The 18,967-nt window shown below is 30.4% G+C and overlaps 1 protein-coding gene across 1 annotated transcript; it reads right to left on the reverse strand.

Annotated features, from left to right (window-relative positions):
* Positions 4,634 to 14,762, reverse strand: LOC109346046 (protein YIPF5 homolog). Its single transcript, XM_019585404.1, has 2 exons — positions 13,557 to 14,762; positions 4,634 to 4,644 (listed from the first exon to the last, which is right to left on the reverse strand). The coding sequence occupies exon 1, from the start codon at positions 14,619 to 14,621 to the stop codon at positions 13,893 to 13,895; it is 729 nt and encodes a 242-aa protein (XP_019440949.1). The 5' UTR covers positions 14,622 to 14,762; the 3' UTR covers positions 4,634 to 4,644; positions 13,557 to 13,892.

An 18,967-nucleotide genomic window follows, 5' to 3' on the forward strand; every position in this document is an offset into this window, starting at 1 on the left:
TATCAAAAGTAAAGCACTAAAGGAATCTCGACTTCCTCAACCCAAATAAGCTTGTGTTAGGTAGAGGCAGGGATAGGTTAGGCCGTTTGTCAGGACCTTATTGCCCGACCTGTTAAACGAAAAAGGTTAGGCTAAGACTTCCTAAGAAGCTTGTATAATTAAAAAGGCTAGGCATCAATTTTTTTGGTACATCGGAAACTAGGCATAAGTTAAAAAGAGAGGTTTGAAATTAGTGTGAGCATAGGAGTTCTGTGGTTAGTCTATTAGGTTGCTGTTTCAGTCAAGAAATTAGCATAAGTATGAATAATAGGTTTCTGAGTTGGTAAACTAATGAGATGTGATTTTATGAGAGGTGATATGAGGGGATAGTAATGTGATAAAAGTGCACAGGGAAAGGGAACATTGTTTAGTTCTCATGAGTATAATTCAAATAACAGCTTTCATTTACAAGGTTTTTTTCTGCATTCTATTGGCTTCTCTCCCCCTATTTATATTCCTTTAATCTCTTTCTTTTTGACTCGTCAACTCTAAATTTATCAAGAGGACATTCTCCATTTTCTCCCTAGGCACTGCCAACTATACTAGGGACATGTATTGTGTTGGGTACACTGATGCAACTCGGGCCGATTGACTCTGTTTACATTATTATACTAGGAAGGATTAATTTTGAGGAGGTATTGATTCTTATGGGGCTAGGCTCATGCTCATGTTAGTGAAAGATTGCTGGCCCTTTTAGAGAGAGTAGTGAGCTTCATACTTCTCATCATTTCGTTTCAAAACATAACTCCCAAATGTGTAAGTTTCTATTTATATTATTCTACCATGTTACCCAAGCAATATCTTATTTTGAGGCATAATACGCCTTTGGGGGCGTGAAGGTTCCTCAAAATCTAGTTCCTTTTGAGATTCCTACTTTCTCCAAAGTGCCACCCATCCTCTTGGAATACTTGTAGAGAATCTGCTTTTATCTGGAGACATTTTTTATCTTGTCTAGCCTAAGTGCTCTTTTCGTTTTGATCTTCAAATAATTCCCATGAAACAAACAATAGGCCCCAATGCATTTACAAAACTTTGTTTTCAAAGATGCATTTTTGGAGGCTTGGGTCCACTTATCTCATGCTACTATTTATCAGAAAAGGGTGTTTGTGTTCAGTATGTATCGGTTTTTAAGCAAATAATTATCTAATCCAAACTCATAATTAACTTGTGATCCAATCTGGCTGGATTGGTTTTTATACAAGATTGATACTACACATACATTTTAAAAGTTCATAATTATGACTAAAATATTAAATCTAATATACTTTAAAATATTAAGTGTAATTCAGGAAAAGGGGCAAAAACATGCCACATTAAAATAAGGTCACAACAAAATAATAGTGGCAACATGCTATATTAAAACAAGTAGTGATAAAACAAAAGGGAATGCTAAAACATCAATCAACAACAAATCTTGTAAAACAGTACTCAATAGCAAATCTTGTAAAATAGTAGTCAATGACAAATCTTGTAGAACAATAGTCAACAACAGTTGTAAAAAAAACACTCAATAGTTAACGACAACAATCAACAGTAATTGTAAAACAATAGTCAACATTAACAGCAAAACAAAACATCAACAAATTTGCATTGCACAATCAGCAGAACTAATTTGGTTTAGTTTAGATTGATCTGGTTCCTTGAGTTGGAACAAAAAATCGAACAAGACCAATCAATCTTTTAAAGTAAATTCAATACAATCCAATCACATTCTGTTTTTGCAGTTTTGATTTATTTTGGACTGAATTGAATTTGAATACCCTATTTGTCAATGATAAGCTGATGTACCGCAAAGATATTATCCCCAATTAACTCGAGTGACACATAAAGAAAAGATAGTTTATCAATTAGGGTGTGTACCGATTTGGCCTAAGAGAAATAAAAATTCAAACTAATATTTGAAGATCGTGAAATTGAATTAAAATAGTTTCTATCAGATTTTATAAAATGCTAAAAAGGAAATTTAACATACATTTGATATTTTTGTGGACCAATTTTGATTTTTTAAAATTTTAAATATCATATTGGTATATGCAAAGATTGTAAAAAACAAAGAATATTCATATATGTTTTGTTTGGTTAGATAGAAGAAAATGAAGTTGCCTCACTATTTCTATGTTTAGTTGGATAGAAAAACAGAACACATAAATGTTTTTTTTTTTTGAATGAATAGGAATGCTCTTGCAATAAAAGTATAGAAAAAAGTCAGTTTGTAGTTGATTAAAAAATCAAGTTATAATTTTAGTTTTTAAAATTATTATACACCTCTATTAAGCTTATTTTATAAACTGTTTTTTATTATAATTTGAATTCTTAGTTTTATAATTAATAACTGTTTTATAACAATTTCAAATAAATAAATAGAAATTGATTATTGAGTTTAATATTTATGTACTGTTAGTGTAAAAATTTATACATAAAATCAGTTATAATTCATCATTCATTTGTATTACTTTTTCTGAATAGTCAATGTTAATTAGACATGAATGATAAATGATATACTAACAAAGTATGAAACACATACACCGTTAATACATACATTTTTTATTGTTTTATTTTATATTATATTCACTCATATTCTCGTACGTTAGCATAGATGGCAAAATGGGCAAATCCCGCAGGCTGGGCCGCATAGCCCGCAAATTTTAGCGGGTAAAGCATAAATTTTTTGTCTATTTGCTCATTTCGCTCTGTCCTTCCGCCCCAATGCCTACGGACATTTCTTTTGGGCAATGCGGGCGGCCCACAGGCATGTTTTAAGAGAGAAAAATATGAAAAATCCAAATAATTTATGATATGATGTGATTTAAGGGCTCAAAAAAATTATAATGTGATATAATTTGTTCAATTTCATATAAAATATAAAAGTTTTTAAATTTTTTTATCTTCAACTACCTTATTTAATTCATTTTTATTTGTACCGTATGATTTTTTATTTTTTGTTTATTTATAAATGTCAGTGGGCTGCCCGCATGCCTGTTAGCCCATTATAAAATAGGCAGAGCATGCAATTTTTGTCCGTTAAGACAATGGGCATGCTCGCACCCACTTAAATTTTGCAGACATTTGCGGGCACGGGCAAAACGGGTCAGACGACCCATTTTGCCATATTTATATGTTAGGCTAAGGGTGAGCATGAGCCGAGTTAAGGCTTGTCCCTTACTCAGTTCTAAATGTTGGTTATGTCATTGTTTTGAACACAGACTTAGATATGAAGTTAACCCGATCCTAAATATCGATCGAATCATCATTTGAACTCGACCCCAACCCTAGACCTTATTAAATATAATGCATACTCATTTTAAATAAAATCTTCTTAATATTATTTATTATTATGAATATGTAATTTGACATATAAAATGATATAGGTATATATATTATTAATCATGTATATATGATGAAAAATTAGAATACTTTCAAAAAAATTTGGCATTACTCTCCACCCATTTGAATAGAGATACATACAAACATGATGAATGAGTAACTATGGGATGGGTCGGGTCATGTTTAGTCTCCATCTGGCCCCAAATATTAATCAAGTCTAATTTTTTAACTTACACTCGACCTTAAATCCAATAAAATCTAAATTTATTCGGATGCAATCATGATAAGACCTTACCGAAACCATTTCCTACACTCAGTTGAACCAATCCTCCCAAAACCATTTAGAACATTGAGTAAATACCAATTACATAGAGGGTAATCACATGAAACCAATATCCTCCTCTAAATTCTCTTTCACCATTCAATCAAGCCAAGAATTAATCGTAGGTAACTGTGAGGTCCCAGTGCTATGCGTGTAAGATGTAGGAGTTGCTACATGACTGACAGAAGAGTGATTAGGAAATCTTGATATTTTAAGCATTTGCGGTCCATACGGTCATTATTATGATTTTGACAACTCTGAAAGTTGAACCTAGATTTAAAACCTTATAGAAATAGGTAAATTTGTCATAGCATAAAATTATACATCTCCCTTCCCACTTTTTTGGCAGGACGAGGAGGAAAAAAATGGCGTGACCCATCATTTCGTGATGTTTCCATGCTCAACCTAACCTAGTAAACAAGAGAACTTTTGGTCCTTCTCTCATGACCTTACGCATGTAGTCTTTAAATGTGTTAGAGTTACTGTTTTTATGAGCCAAATTAAAGTAATTCAATATGGTTTATAGTTATGAACATAATTATCATTAAATTTATTATGTAAATATCAAAAGTTTTATTTCTATTTTTATCATGAATAAAATTAGAAATAATCTAATAATGAATCATCATTTTTCATGAAATTTTATGAATTCAAAAGAGATTATTTTCATGAAATAGTATGAATTCAAAGGGGTATCAGTATGCATAAAAGATAGTATGCCTTTCTTACAAATAAAGTAATGGCCACCAATTATAGACAATACAATAAATCAATTCTATTCACCCCATTATAGAGGCAGCTAAGGGTATTGGTAATCTGAAATTAATACTAACATAACATTGATATAATAATATAAAATCTTACTAAATCTCAAAAAGACTAAAATGTTAATCACATATTTGACACCCTGAAATGTATTAGTTTTTTACCTATATAGTTAGATGATGAATTCAGATCAGCTGTCCCAAAATTGTGTCATAAACCTTCCCTCCATCTAATAAAATTGTGATACCTATTAAAAAAATTTGGGTAGTAGGAAACAAAATTTAAATATTTTTAATTTTTGTTGGTGTCACAATTTTATTGGACATAACATAATTTAGGATACACTTTTTGGACATATGATCTTAATTTGGGAGAAAAACTGGTAAGGAAACGCATGTAATACGTCGCATTTGAAGACAAGTGCATTTTATGGTTTTTGATGCTATCATTTTAAAAAATTAAAATATTATTGTGTTGTGAATATTTTATTGGTTATCTCTACCTGGTTTCGTCTTCACAGAAGTCTTTCTCCTTGATTTGGTAGGAGATACCTTTGGTAGGGAATTAGATCCTCTGTGACTAGAAAGTTCATGTCCATGTCCCGGACCAATTAATATTTGCCAACAAGTCAAAAATAATACTTTATTTTATTAAAATAATATATTATATCCATATGTATAGATATAAGTGGAGTATGACAGGAACGGAGACATCAAATTGGAACAGATAATCTCATCCCTTTGGTAGTACCAATTTTTTTTACAAATTGGAATACCAAAGGACATTCATATTTCACCATGGACATGCTTTAAATACATGATAAAAGAGATAAAGTTTACTCATCATATTCTCCATTCCTTCCTTTCTAGTGTTTGGGAGTACTGTCATTTATTTCATTGAATTCAACGTGGGGCTGGTTGGCATAGCAACAGCTTTAAGGGACAATGCTAAGAAAGGGTAAGTAATCTAAAGACTATTTAGCTTCAAAGGAAAGTGGGACACTAAAACAACCAAGTTCAAAATGCTAAGAAAAGAGTTCCCATCACTTTTACAACATGGGTTTGTTATCTTTAGTAATATATTAATTTAATTCTCCCCACTGATGCAATTGTAAGGAGTGTTGGTTACTTTATTAGTTTGTCTCACACTTAAAAATAGAAGGATTCCTAGCAATTCAATATTATCATATTTGATCTATTTGAAATTATCAAACTATCTAGAATTCATATCTTGAATATGTTCTAAAGAACGGAAGTGCTAAAAGTAAGAGTGTATAGAGGCTTGGTAAGAAAGTTACTTGGGAACTAGCCTGTTGGGAGTAAAGAATATTCGACTTAGACAAAGGGTTGGTAGAATACTTATACTATTTGGATAATACTGAAAAATGTTCAGTCAATACTGAAAGGAAAACCTTTAGTTGGTGATATATTATTTGTATTAAATTATTAGCAATGTATAATTTTTCACTAACAAGATGTCAAAACATTGAGTTAAGCATATATTTTGTTACCACAAAGGTACTATAGATATTACTTGTTTAATTCGAATATGTTTAAGTTAGATCTAATTGTTATTAACTTTTGTTTTTCCATTTTTTCTTGAAAATAACAGTGTTAAATCATATTATTTTCCTCTCTCTTGTTTTAGGTAATTAAGAAGGTCCTAACTCATTTGTTGTATAGGAAGATACTTTAGGAAAATGATGATGCATGTATTAAATGTAATATCTATGTATTGTTGTATAAAGAATTATACATAATCAATATATATTATCCACAATTTATTTTGATTAATTTTTTTGAACAACCAATAATAACTAAATATGAATAGTAGATGATATAGTGACCGTGTATAAAGCTCGTATACACATATAATTTTCACTTAAACTAATGACCTGTTAAAGGGGATAGTAAAAAACATATTCCACCAAAGCTGCTTAACAATAATGATTTCAACAAGTTCGTACATGTTAGAATCTAACATATCTTTAAAGAAAGTTATTACCGATGAAAATGTTCAAGCTAAAACACAAAATTGATCTTCATTGTCTGAGATATTTCCCCCCACATACGTGGAGCAATAAATATACATCGCACTTTTTTCCTTTAGTTGTTGTTTTGTCCCATGGTTTTCATTACAAGGTTTTAAAGAGGCCATATTTTTGATAGCATACTAAAGAAGTTTGTACTCTTTTTCCTTTACTAGGTTTTTGTCCTATATCGTTTTTCCTAGTAGCATGATCTTCATATAATAGCAATTCAAGAGGGAGTGATATAAAATATTGTATTTATTTTTTAGTAGACAACTACCTTATTCTCCATTGTATCTTGTTTTATGTTTATCCTAGTCTTAGCTTTAACATTGAAGTTAATCCAGACATAAATTCTATATTTTTCCTAGGACTCAGGGTATTTGCTAAGCAGGAAGTTGGTATAAAATAACTAAATGGTGTCATAAATAAATATAGAGTAAACAATTATCCTATCCATAGAGACTTACTAGTTCTAGCATTTCAACAAGTAAATTACTATCTTAAGATTTTTCGAAGGGTGTTTGATTGACTTGTATTGGTGAAATAAAAATTTACTATAAATAAAGTTGTTGAAATTTAAATGTGAGATTGATTTCCGGTTCATTATCCATATACTTCCAAATTTATCACACAATTAACCTTAGTCTGGTTGAAATGAAAAGGAGAGGAAAGAAATTGAGGGGAGAAAAGTTGTAGAGAAAGTGAATTTCTCCCTTATTTGGTTGAGAAGAGAGTAAGGAAGGAGAGAGATAAAAAACACATAGGCCCACCAAAACTCTTTCTCTCCATATGTGAGGAGAAAGCGAGAGGAAATGTTAAATGAGAAAATTAACTACTTTAATCACGATCTATATTATATTATCATTATTATTTATTTTTACACATATTTTTCCACCATTATTTTTCTTTTATATTTTTTTGCTTCATAAATGTTGTTTAAAATTATAGTAGTATAATTTTTACAATAAATTTTAAAGTTGTAATTCATAAATTTTTAATTAGTACTAATTTTTATTTTTATTTTTTTAGTGTGTGAATATTTTTGTCATTCAATAATTTATATATGCAATTTTTCTTTTTTTTTCTCTCATATCAAATAATACAAAAATCTACTTCATTTCTCTCACTTTTCTTTCTCACCTCTCTCTTTTTCTCTTCTTTCTATTCTCTCATTTCCTACTCTTCAACCAAACAAAGCCTTAATTTAGGAATCACTCTGACATAACAATTAATGGACCTCAAAATTACTAAAAAAACTAGTATTTTAGTCAATTTAACAACTCATATAGTAAAACTCTATGTCTAATAACTTTACACATAAAATTAAGAATTATGACTCACATAACATACATCTATGTCTAGTAGTCTATGCATGTGTAGTTGAGTTAAGTGCAAGCAACATCAATTCTACTAATCGACAATGTATTAGTCATACTAGTAGCTTATTAAACTAGCTCTTTATCTAGTAACTAGATTAACAAGATTAAACTATATGAATCGTTAAGCATATCTCTATATCTAGTAGTCTATGTTAACAAGTTTGAAAGTTATTTCATGCTCATATGATTCTATATCTAGCAATCATATTAACATAGGCACACATCTGACAGTTAAGCATAAAACTACGTCTAGCATTATACTAAAAAGATGAATTACATGTTTTAGACTATGGATCAAGAATTTCTTCATTAGTTTACTTCCAGAATCAAATTAAGAGATATGTTATTCACCAAATAAGCATTAAGCACAAGGATAATTCATAAAAATTAATACCTCAAAATTAAAATAAATCATTCCAAGAAATATACATCAAATGAACATTACAATCAATCCTAACAAAGGAGAAACTCAACTAAGAATTTTCGTACAAAACTAAGCAGGGAAAGATACAAGAAAGTACAATCCAACAAGAAGTGATATCTTATCCATCAATTATACTCCATCACCTTTACATCTCATTTACAACATATACTAGCCTAAGGACAAGGAGAAATTGAAAACATTCTAATTATGCCAAAAATAGTATGGGAACTAAAATCTGGATCCTTCTTCAGCTTTTTCGATCCCCTTTATCATCCGAGTTTTCATAGTGGCATTGGGGTGTAGCAGCAGTGCGCTAAGCTCAGTCTCTCCGTCTGGTCTGACTCTTCATTTGAGCAAGTTGCGCTTGATGCATCTTTCACGCTCAACGTAACTACGTTCGGCACAATTCCTGCGCTAGGTGCATGTTAGCTTATTATGGCCTTGATCAATTTTGGCAATTTGACATCAATCCTTGCTTATTTTTACTTTTAAATCATGAAATATCATAGAAACTCAACTCATAGGATTAGTACAATAATCTATCAGATTTCCAAATTTGAACGCATATGGTTAATATTTAGAATTAAAAATTATTAATTAGCATTATAAATTTAGGTAATTTTCACATTATTATAAACTTAGTGGAATATAATTTCTTCATTCTTATTTTCTTGCATGCACTTCTCTCATTTTTTTATTCATTCTTCTATTACTCTTCATGTTTATTTCAAAACCATTCTCTCATTTCTTTTTATCCATTTTTCTATTACTCTTAATGTTTATTTCATAACCATTACTTTCTCCCATTCCTCCAAAATAACCAACAACATGAGGGAAAAATAAGTATAAATATAAGAAATATAATTAAATAATATTTACAAAGTTTTCCATATCTAAGTGAAGACTACACCTAAAACCCACATATGAAATTAAACCTCACTGAAAGACTAAAATAACTACCGATTTGAAAGGAAAGCATCATCTCAAACAATGGAGAGATAAGTGATAATTTTCGCACTTATATATAGAGATAAATTTTTCTTAAACATACAAATATTAAATTATATTACATTTTCTTTTATTTGGAGTATACATACCTCTCTATTAATAGAGAGAATCCTAATTTGAATTTGAATGCATAAAGGCAACCAACTTTTTTTCCTCCCATTATTGAAGTAACTTAGCCCCTTTTGTTTTTACTTCCAACAAATCTTGTGAAACCCGAGCCGAACAAACCAGAAGAGGTCTGTATAAGGTTTAACCGTCATATCGGACTGGGTGATTTCATATATAATTAATAGTTTTTATCAATAAATATATAATTATATATAAATGTAAAATTTTATATAATTAATAATTATGTATAATTATATTGAAATAACATCTCTCTATATTTTTTGGACCGGAGTAAAACAAAAAGAGAGTAATGTTTAATTTTTTTAAAATTATAAGTAAACCATCCAGTTTACTTCCCGGGTTATTCCGATTTAACCGGGTTTAACACGGTAGGACAATAATTTGTCCATTTCAAAGTGGTCTAACTCTCATTCGGTTAAGATTACAAACTAGAATCATTTTCAAGTCCGATTAGTAATCAAACAGGTCGAACAACTTGATACAATACAGTTCTCACAACATTGCTTCCAACTTCATTAAAGTTTAACTTTCAAAAGCAAAATTATGTGTCAAACTTTCATTTATTTTTATTGATAATTTTAATAAATCAAATTGCTAAAAAGTAAATTGCTTTATTTGTTACATTAGCATCACTATATTATTTTCACTTTCTAATTTGCAACGTTATTGCGTTATCACCCCACCTTAATATTTACCCTCAAGTAGACATTGAAAAACATAGGGATAGTAGATTATGAAGCGTTGGTAAGTAAAACAGCTAGTTAATGGCAAGTTCTAACACGTACCAAGTTGTTGAGACCAGTTGTGACCTCTTTAATGAAGTAGCGGCAAATATCTCACATACATACATATATACATATGTACGTGAATATATGTGATCAATAATTAACTTTTAATCTCAATCATATATGTTTGGTTATAAGACCAATGTTATCACTTGAGTCGCTATATATTATATACATATGAGTGATTCATTTATACCAAAATTAAGTTACATTAATTCATTAGTTGCACTCAATCTCATCTATTAATTTTTTTAAATCCAGCAGACTAAAGGAATCTTAAATAACTTTTAAGTTTCACTCATTTAGTGTATTGAATTAAAAAAAAATGAATCATTTAGTTTATTGAATTAAAAAAAATGAATGAATGAGATTGAATATAGCTAATATAACTTAATTTATATATATATATGGAGCTACTCAAGTGAGAACAATTCTCATATAAAAATTATGATAACAATAGATCTGGACCTTACAAACAATCATGAATGGTTAAGATTAAAAGTTAGTTATTCGTCACATGATAATCACGTGCATGTATCCTTTAATCTTAACCATTCAATCAAGATCTAGTGGTCCATATTAAGTGTTCACATTTCTCACAATAACACATTGTTCTCATTAAGTACCTCTATATATATATATATATATATATATATATACCTTCTGGACTGCTAGATTACCGGTGTTATTCTGCAATTCTGGTAATATATTGATATTTATTAGTGTTATTAATATCATATCAGATATCCTGGGTTAAGACATTGTTGATCACTATTCTAATGGATAGCCTCACCACTTTTAGCTTAAGATTTCTCTGAACTCTTCTCTCCTTCTATGGTGATACCTCACACCTTAAGAGATGAATTACAAATCGAATCGCCTTCTTGTGTATAATGATTTAGCATCTTTTCTTGTGTGATACAAAATATCTAAACCTTCTTGAAGTATCTCACAATCTCAAAATACGATGATGTATGCTTATGAGATGCAAAGGTTCTTGAAAAACTTTTGATATGATGATGAATGCTTGAATATCTCTTATCAAAGATTCATGAAAATTCTCTTGTTGTGTTTCAAAAACTCTAGCTCTCTTTTTCAGAAACTCTAGTTTAATCTTGAAAAACGTTAGCAATTATTCATGGCAATTGTTGGTTAAATAACCATTAGTTTCAATGAGTTTTCTATTAGTTTAATCGATTATGTTGATACTTAATTGATTAACATTCTTTAAAAAATCAAGATTTCAAAACTGACACTGCCTTAATTAAATAACTATGAACTTAATCAATTAACAAGTTTCTCATTTTAAAAAGACTTAGTCGATTAACTGAGACACATTTAATTGATATACTATGAATGTCTAACATGATTTAGTAATGTATTATGCATGAGTTTGAAATGACATAAGTTTTAACTTCATGCATCAAATCATGAAATTATGTATGAATATTAATACATCAAAATTATGTATGAATGATATATTCTCATATGCATCATAATTATCATTCTAATTTGTGAGGTTTTCACTTGGTTCATTTTTTTTTAGACTCTACCCATTCAAAACATCTTAGGACCTAAGAAAATGAAAATTACTCTAAAGCTTTTGTTGATTCTCTTGACGCTTGAACCCGAGTCTTTATTGTTGTTGTTGACTTAGCTTTATCCATATCTTCATATTTTGTCTTTATCAAGATTACCTAATGAACACTTTCATTCAGAGTAGCCATGTGATAGTGGCAACAGTGGCTAAACCTTGATACCCAGCTCCATGCCTCTGAACAGTACCAGCAACATTATAATTTACACACTTAAACCCAAATAGTTTGTTTTTTTTGTTGTAGGAAAGGAACAATGTCCATGTTCATACCTACACCTATTTCCATTTTGGTAACTTGTCTGCTTAGATTTTTTTTTTGCTAGATAAGTTTTGGATGGAAAAAAGGAAATAGAAGGCTTGAAAGCTATGAACTAAACATGTGATATAATTCTGAAGAACTACACTTGTGAGATGACTCTGAAAAACTACACTTGTGAGATAACTTTGAAAACAACACTTATGAGATGGCTTTCAAGAACGACACTAGTAAGATAGCTCTCAAGAACGACACTTGTGAGATTGTTATGAAAGTTTCTCTTTCCGTATTAGGGTTTAAGGACAACCATTTAGGGTGTAGTTTTGTCATATGAGAGAGAGGCTAGTGTTGGTTAAGGACTCAAGCAAGAAGAATGGGATGCATAGTGGTGGGGACATGGTTACTCCAAAATACAAATACTACAAATGCTATCATGTAAGTAGGCAGGTAGTTTGACAAGCCTAGTGAATTTTCTCTGGGAACTAAATCAGATTTGGTTACTGTAGAACCAGACCAAAAGTAGCAGCGGGGTTGAGGGATTGGGTGATTAGCACGAGATCAAGGGAAGGCAAAAATTAAGGGAGAGAAAAGACAAATGAAAAGCTACATTTTAGTGACAATTATGCCCCGACATTAAGATTTGAAGTTATGATATATTTCCTTCTATTCAAGTCTGCTTCAGTTTGTAATATCAGATATGTTAAACTTGTGTTGTTTTATAATCTCAAAATCATAAAAGGGAGAAAAACTTGAGTTGTTTCATTTTACAAGATACTAATAAAATAATTTTCATTAATATAGGACAATGAACAAAGTCATTAGAATGATAATGTTAAAACTTAAACCAGAATCATTTCCAATTGAATCAATCATAACCCTCTTTTCAAAACAGGAAAATCAAACCACCATAGACAAACAGAGTAACTAAAAAAACATGGGCAGAGTTGCTTGCCGTGTACTCTATGTAGATAAATTCAAAATTATGAAGAAAAAAGAGTGATGTATGTTTTTTGGTACTACTAAGGGTATCCCCTTACTCTTTTTGGGTAAGGAACTAATCTCTTTCGGGGTTCATGACTGCCCCTCTCAACAAGTGTTGCTCCCAAAAATCAAAACCTCGATCTAGGGGATCCAGTGGAGCCTTACATTAGTATACCAACGCCTTGTTGGTAGAGCATTATGTTTGAACTACCTTATTTTCTATTCAAAACAGCTTATAATCAAAAGCTTTCTAATAGAGGTTTTGAACTAATCCAATCATGCAGATATCTTGTTTCATATCACAAAATCTCAATCAATAAAGAATTTTCATTGATAAAAGAACACTGAACAAAATCTCAATGATACAACTATACTAAAAGGCTAAGTTTCCACTTGAATCAATCATAAACCCTTTTTTCTTCATCAACCTAAAAAACTCAATCACCATCAACAAACAACCCAAAAAATAACTTACTAAAATTGGTGCATGTGATAAAAAAAAGTTCTTACCCTACCGTTTCCCCTAACATAACTACATTTTTAACCACCCCAATATTCTCAAACTTTTCTTTCCACAATCTACATTTTTTACAAATGATCAATAATGTACAAATTTGTGACTAATTACATGTGTTGGATAGTTAATAGTCAACCATTAACCACAAATGTTCCCATTAAACAACTCATTACTCATCCAATACACAATTAAGCACAAACCTATATATATATATCATTGACCATGTATAAAAAATTAATGTGAAATAATAAATTTTATATCTTTAATACTATAATAGTATAGGAATCAAGGCTAAGAACTTTTCTTGCTGCACAAGCAACCACGAACTTCGCATTCAAAACACAACAAGAAGCGAAAACAGAGTGTAAATAAGAAAGCAACCATACGCAACTAATCCACGATGTTCATCCCATCTAGCAACCTGAACAAGCAGTCTGGTACAAACCCTACTAGACCAAATCACAAAAATCGCTGCCACGCCGGATATCACAACACCGCCCTGCGGAAGAAACAGCGACAATGCCGACAAAATCACCATCGGCAGCATACAATACCCGATCAAACTCACACACCGGTAAAGATCCAAATTACCATTGCGACCAGCAAGCATATTGAAAACAACGTAGAGAAACAGCGCCGATACGGTTACCCAGCCGAGGATGATGCCGAAGTGGATCTTTCCGGCGAGGAGCTGGAAGAGGCCGAACATGATGAGGCAGAGGACGGGGCCGGAGAGATCGGCGTCGTCGTGGAGGTTAGGGTTTGAAGAACGGAAAGGGTTGAGAATCGACGTCGTTTTGGTCCAGATTTGTTTGGTGTTGATTCCGAGTTCTTCGAGGAGAGGAGGTTCATCGTCGAAGTTGGTGAGGGAGTTTGAGGAACCGAATTGGGGAGCTGGAAACGACGTCGTTGATGGACCTATATCGAAGGACATGAAGGGGATTGGGTTTGGGCTTGGGTTGGGTTGAAACGGTGCCGTTGGACGGCGTTGGATGGTGGCGGATGGGCCTGGGTTTCCGCCTGAGGGGAAAACTACTGGGGGGACGTTGAATTCCTTCGACATTGGAGCGATTTGTTGTTTGTTTGTTTTTATTTTTTCTGTTTATGGGAAAATGGAAGTGAGATTGGAGAGAAAGAGTAGGAAACTTATGCAAAAGTAGAGGATGATGTGTTTCATTAATCAGATCAGAGTGTCTAGACAGAACACCAGAATAAGCAAATAAAAAATATATATAAATATATATATATATATATATAGTTATGATAAGTGTATCATATGTTTAAACATATTACTTATCATTCTTGTTAAAACCATACCGATTATCAAATCGGTCAGGGTACTGTTATAGTGGTTCAACTAGTAGTTCAGTAATTAAAGAAGGGTTGGAAAGATGGATAATGAGCTTTTAAGTTTTTTTTAAAAGAAAAATATATGTGTATAATACCGACCGATTTAGTAAAATACCGGTCGGTTCACCGGTTCTGACCGGTTTTTTGACTGGTTCTGACTGGTTTTTGACCGATTTTGACCGTTTTAATACTTGGCCGATTCAACACCTGTACCGTACCGGTTAGGGGACCAGTTCACTGGTTTTCCGGTTGAACCGGCCGGTACGGTACAGTTTTTATAACTATGTTACTTATTTGAGTACATGTGTGTATACTCCATTTTTATTCTCATTAACTTCGGTTTCAAAATACTACTTAATAAAGTGAAACATAAAATAACTAGTTACAAAATATTTTATATTTTCCTATTTAATTTTTTATAACTCCCAATTTCATGTTTATCTATAATAATCTATCCTAATATTAGTAAACATAAAATAATTACTCATAGAGTATTTTATGTTTCCCTATTTTATCTTTATAACTTCTAATTTCATATTTATAAAAATTATGATCATATCAATATACATTAACATTTCTTACTTAAACTACCAAAATAATTTTTAAACCCCTCTCTCATTCTCATGTTAATTGTTATTGGAGTTTTTCCATGTTAATTGTCGATATAGTTTTTCATTTATTTGGTAGGAATACTTTCTCTATGCTACTTTATTAAAACACACACTTTAATAAACTATTTATAAACTATTTATTAAAATACACACTACCAAAAAAATTGAAGATAAACTATTTATATGCTTCTTTCTGTAGTGTCACACTTTACCAAAAGAATTGAAGATAAACAAGTGTGTTGTAATAAAGAAACATGTAAGTGGTTAAGTGATTTTTTAAATGTTCAATTTTTTTTAAAAGTTATTATTATTATTATCTATACTACTTAATAAGGGGATAACATAAAACAATTATTCATGAAGTATTTTATGTTTTCCTATTTAATTTTTTATAACTCCTAATTTTATGTTTATCTATATTAATAGATGAAGGGAAAACATAAAAAACTTTCATGGAGTAACTCTAATTTCATGTTTCTAAATATTATATCTCTTAATATAAATTAATGCTTCATTTTTAACTACCACATCAATTCTTAACCCTCATATTTACAAACTGATGTGGTTTTTTTAATAGATAAGTGAATTATATTGATCATGACATAAAATTGATAAATTACTTAGTTATAACATTTTACTTTGATTTTTAACTTCCAGCATATATCCTGTGATGGTTTTTAAAAATAATATAATATGAAGATGATACATTCTATATAAAAAAAATAAGAATCCGGGTGACCGGCACAAAGTGTTGATCAACATGCTAGTATAGATAGAGCAACTCATGTGATAACAATATGCTATTGTGAAAAATGAATGCAATTAATATGAATGATTGGATCATACTTGAATGATCAAAATTAAAATATATATATATATATATGATTATCATATGACCAATTTAACCATCCACAATTGATTATAAGACCTAAATTTATTACTTTCATAATTTCTTATATAAAAACTATTATTACTTGAGGGATTAGGTTGCATCTATTCCATAACTCTTATGTTTCAAAACTCAAGTTAATAAAAGATGTAAATAGATTAAACTTCATATATTTTGCACAACTAATTTTTCACCCTAAATTCAACACAACTGAAGTTAAGAATGTTTATAAAGAGATAGTAGTAGATGAAAAAAAGGAGCAAAATGAAGAGAGTAGTTTCATTCCAATTTTGAAAGATAATACTATGAGGGAATTATGCAAAAAAATTGAGAAAATTTTGGAAGATAAATTAAGAGTAATTATTAAATTTGGCACGGGAAGTGATTATTTGATTTAGGAAAAATGTATATAATTTATCTTGAATTGATAAAACATAATGAGATATAAAATAGGATAAAAAAAACCAAAATATCAAGTTTTGAAATAAAGAGGATATTGAATTTTTTATATTGTCAAGTAATTTTATTTAAAAGCATGTTTATTAATTGAAGGGTATTTAATTTTCTTATATAAACAAAAGTATAGGGGACTTGTAGGCTCACCAAGATTAGGGCAATACTCACAACTCTATCTAGGGGTATAAAAGTTTGGTTCGATTCTGTTTTTGGTGCATTTCAGTCACCGGACCAAACACAACATGTGATTCAGTTTCGCTCAATTAACCAGAAATTTAACTATTGTAACCGAAACGAACTGAACTACTCTTGAATGGTTCGGTTCGATTCCACGGTTTTTCAATTATTTTTTTTATAAAAAATCTTGTATCAAATAAAAGTTCAAATTGTATTATAAGAGATTTTGTTTCTTGATAAAAAGAAAAAACTACTGTTATTATTATCAAATATTATGAATCATATATAGATGAGTAAAAAAATTAAAACTAATAATGATTTGTTAGTAACATGTATAATAATTATGTAATTTATGGAGAAAAATGAATTATCATATATATAATAATATAATACACAATTGGTAATATATATATATATATATATATATATATTAGTAACATATATATTAATTAGTAAAAAATAATAATAGTTATATATATAATCTTACAATTCACAATTAGTAATACATATAACAATATATCGTATATGTTAGTTTCAAACTCAATAAACAAAAGTTAGAAGTTATGTTCCAAATCATGAAGACACTAAAAACCAATTTAGTAAGGAATAACATATATAATACTAACATAATAACAATTTAGTAACATATATAACATTACAATTCACACAAAATTGATAATTTAAGTCACAAAATTGGTTGAAGAATTTAAACAACAATAAAACATCATTTCATAGTATCTATTAGAGGTGAGTGTAGGATTGGTTGGGACGGGTAAAACATTTCCTTCACCCGTTCCTGAATATTGATCGGGGGTCAGTTTTTGAACCCGAACTCGTCCGTAAATATTGATGGGGTCAATTTTTGAACCCAAACTCGTCCCTAAATATTGATGGAGTCAATTTTTGAACCTAAACTCGTCCCTAATTAGGATGATACGTGTGAGGTATGGGTCCAAAATAAGATGAGTCATGATAGGGATGACTCTAGGTTGAAAAAAGATAAAATGACAAACAAATTTTTTTTCTCAAATCTTTAAGCATGCACAATCAAAATTATCACTATATATAAACTCAACTAAAACTTGCATCCCACATACATCAGTATATAAATTACAAACTGTAAATTGCATCATTCAAACTAAAAACTATCACAATCACGTGACTAAAAATTGTAGAAGACATTGAAAATTTCAGAACAATTTAAACTGTCAAGTGTCAATATAAATTGAAGTGTTATTATAAATAATAAAAAACACAGGAGAACTGAAATGACAATAACATGTCAATACTCAAAAATTCACACAAAAATGAATACAATAACTAGCTATTAACTGAAAAATGAAACTTAAATTGGAGTTCACACAAAGTATACAAAAAGGGTAAGGGAGATTAAACAATGTAAAAAAGGGTAAAGAATAAGGATCATATGATAAGTGATGCGGATATATTGTGTGAGCTTGCAGGTATTTGAGTTATGTAGGCTGAATATAATGGGTATTGATAGATACTTGTTCAACTATTCTTGATATATAACTATAAGGGACGAGTCGGGTGACCCGTACATAGATCCGAACCCATCCTTTTTTGACGACGAGCCTATCCCTTTTAATCGGATCTGCCCTCTTTTATTTATATGGACGAGTCAGACCTGTTCCTAAGTCATCAGGTTGAGACGGGTCGGGTCGGGTCGGGTCGGGTCTTACTCACCCGTAATATCTATTTCTTTAATATGTGGTTTGATTCAATGGTTCCTAAATTTCTAAAACCATAAACAGAACATAAATGCTATGTTGCACAGATACGGATACGTGTATCGGATACGATACATATCCGATACGTCGACACGCATTTTTTCTAAAATGTAGGATACGATACGTTCAGGGATACGCGTATAAATTAATAAAAAATACATAAAATATGATAAAA

Source organism: Lupinus angustifolius, chromosome LG04 (assembly GCF_001865875.1).
Source record: "Lupinus angustifolius cultivar Tanjil chromosome LG04, LupAngTanjil_v1.0, whole genome shotgun sequence".
NCBI classification, from domain to species: domain Eukaryota; kingdom Viridiplantae; phylum Streptophyta; class Magnoliopsida; order Fabales; family Fabaceae; genus Lupinus; species Lupinus angustifolius.

Coding starts and splice junctions, on each gene's coding strand:
- LOC109346046 (XM_019585404.1), bottom strand. CDS start 14,621: ATGTCGAAGGAATTCAACGTCCCCCCAGTAGTTTTCCCCTCAGGCGGA.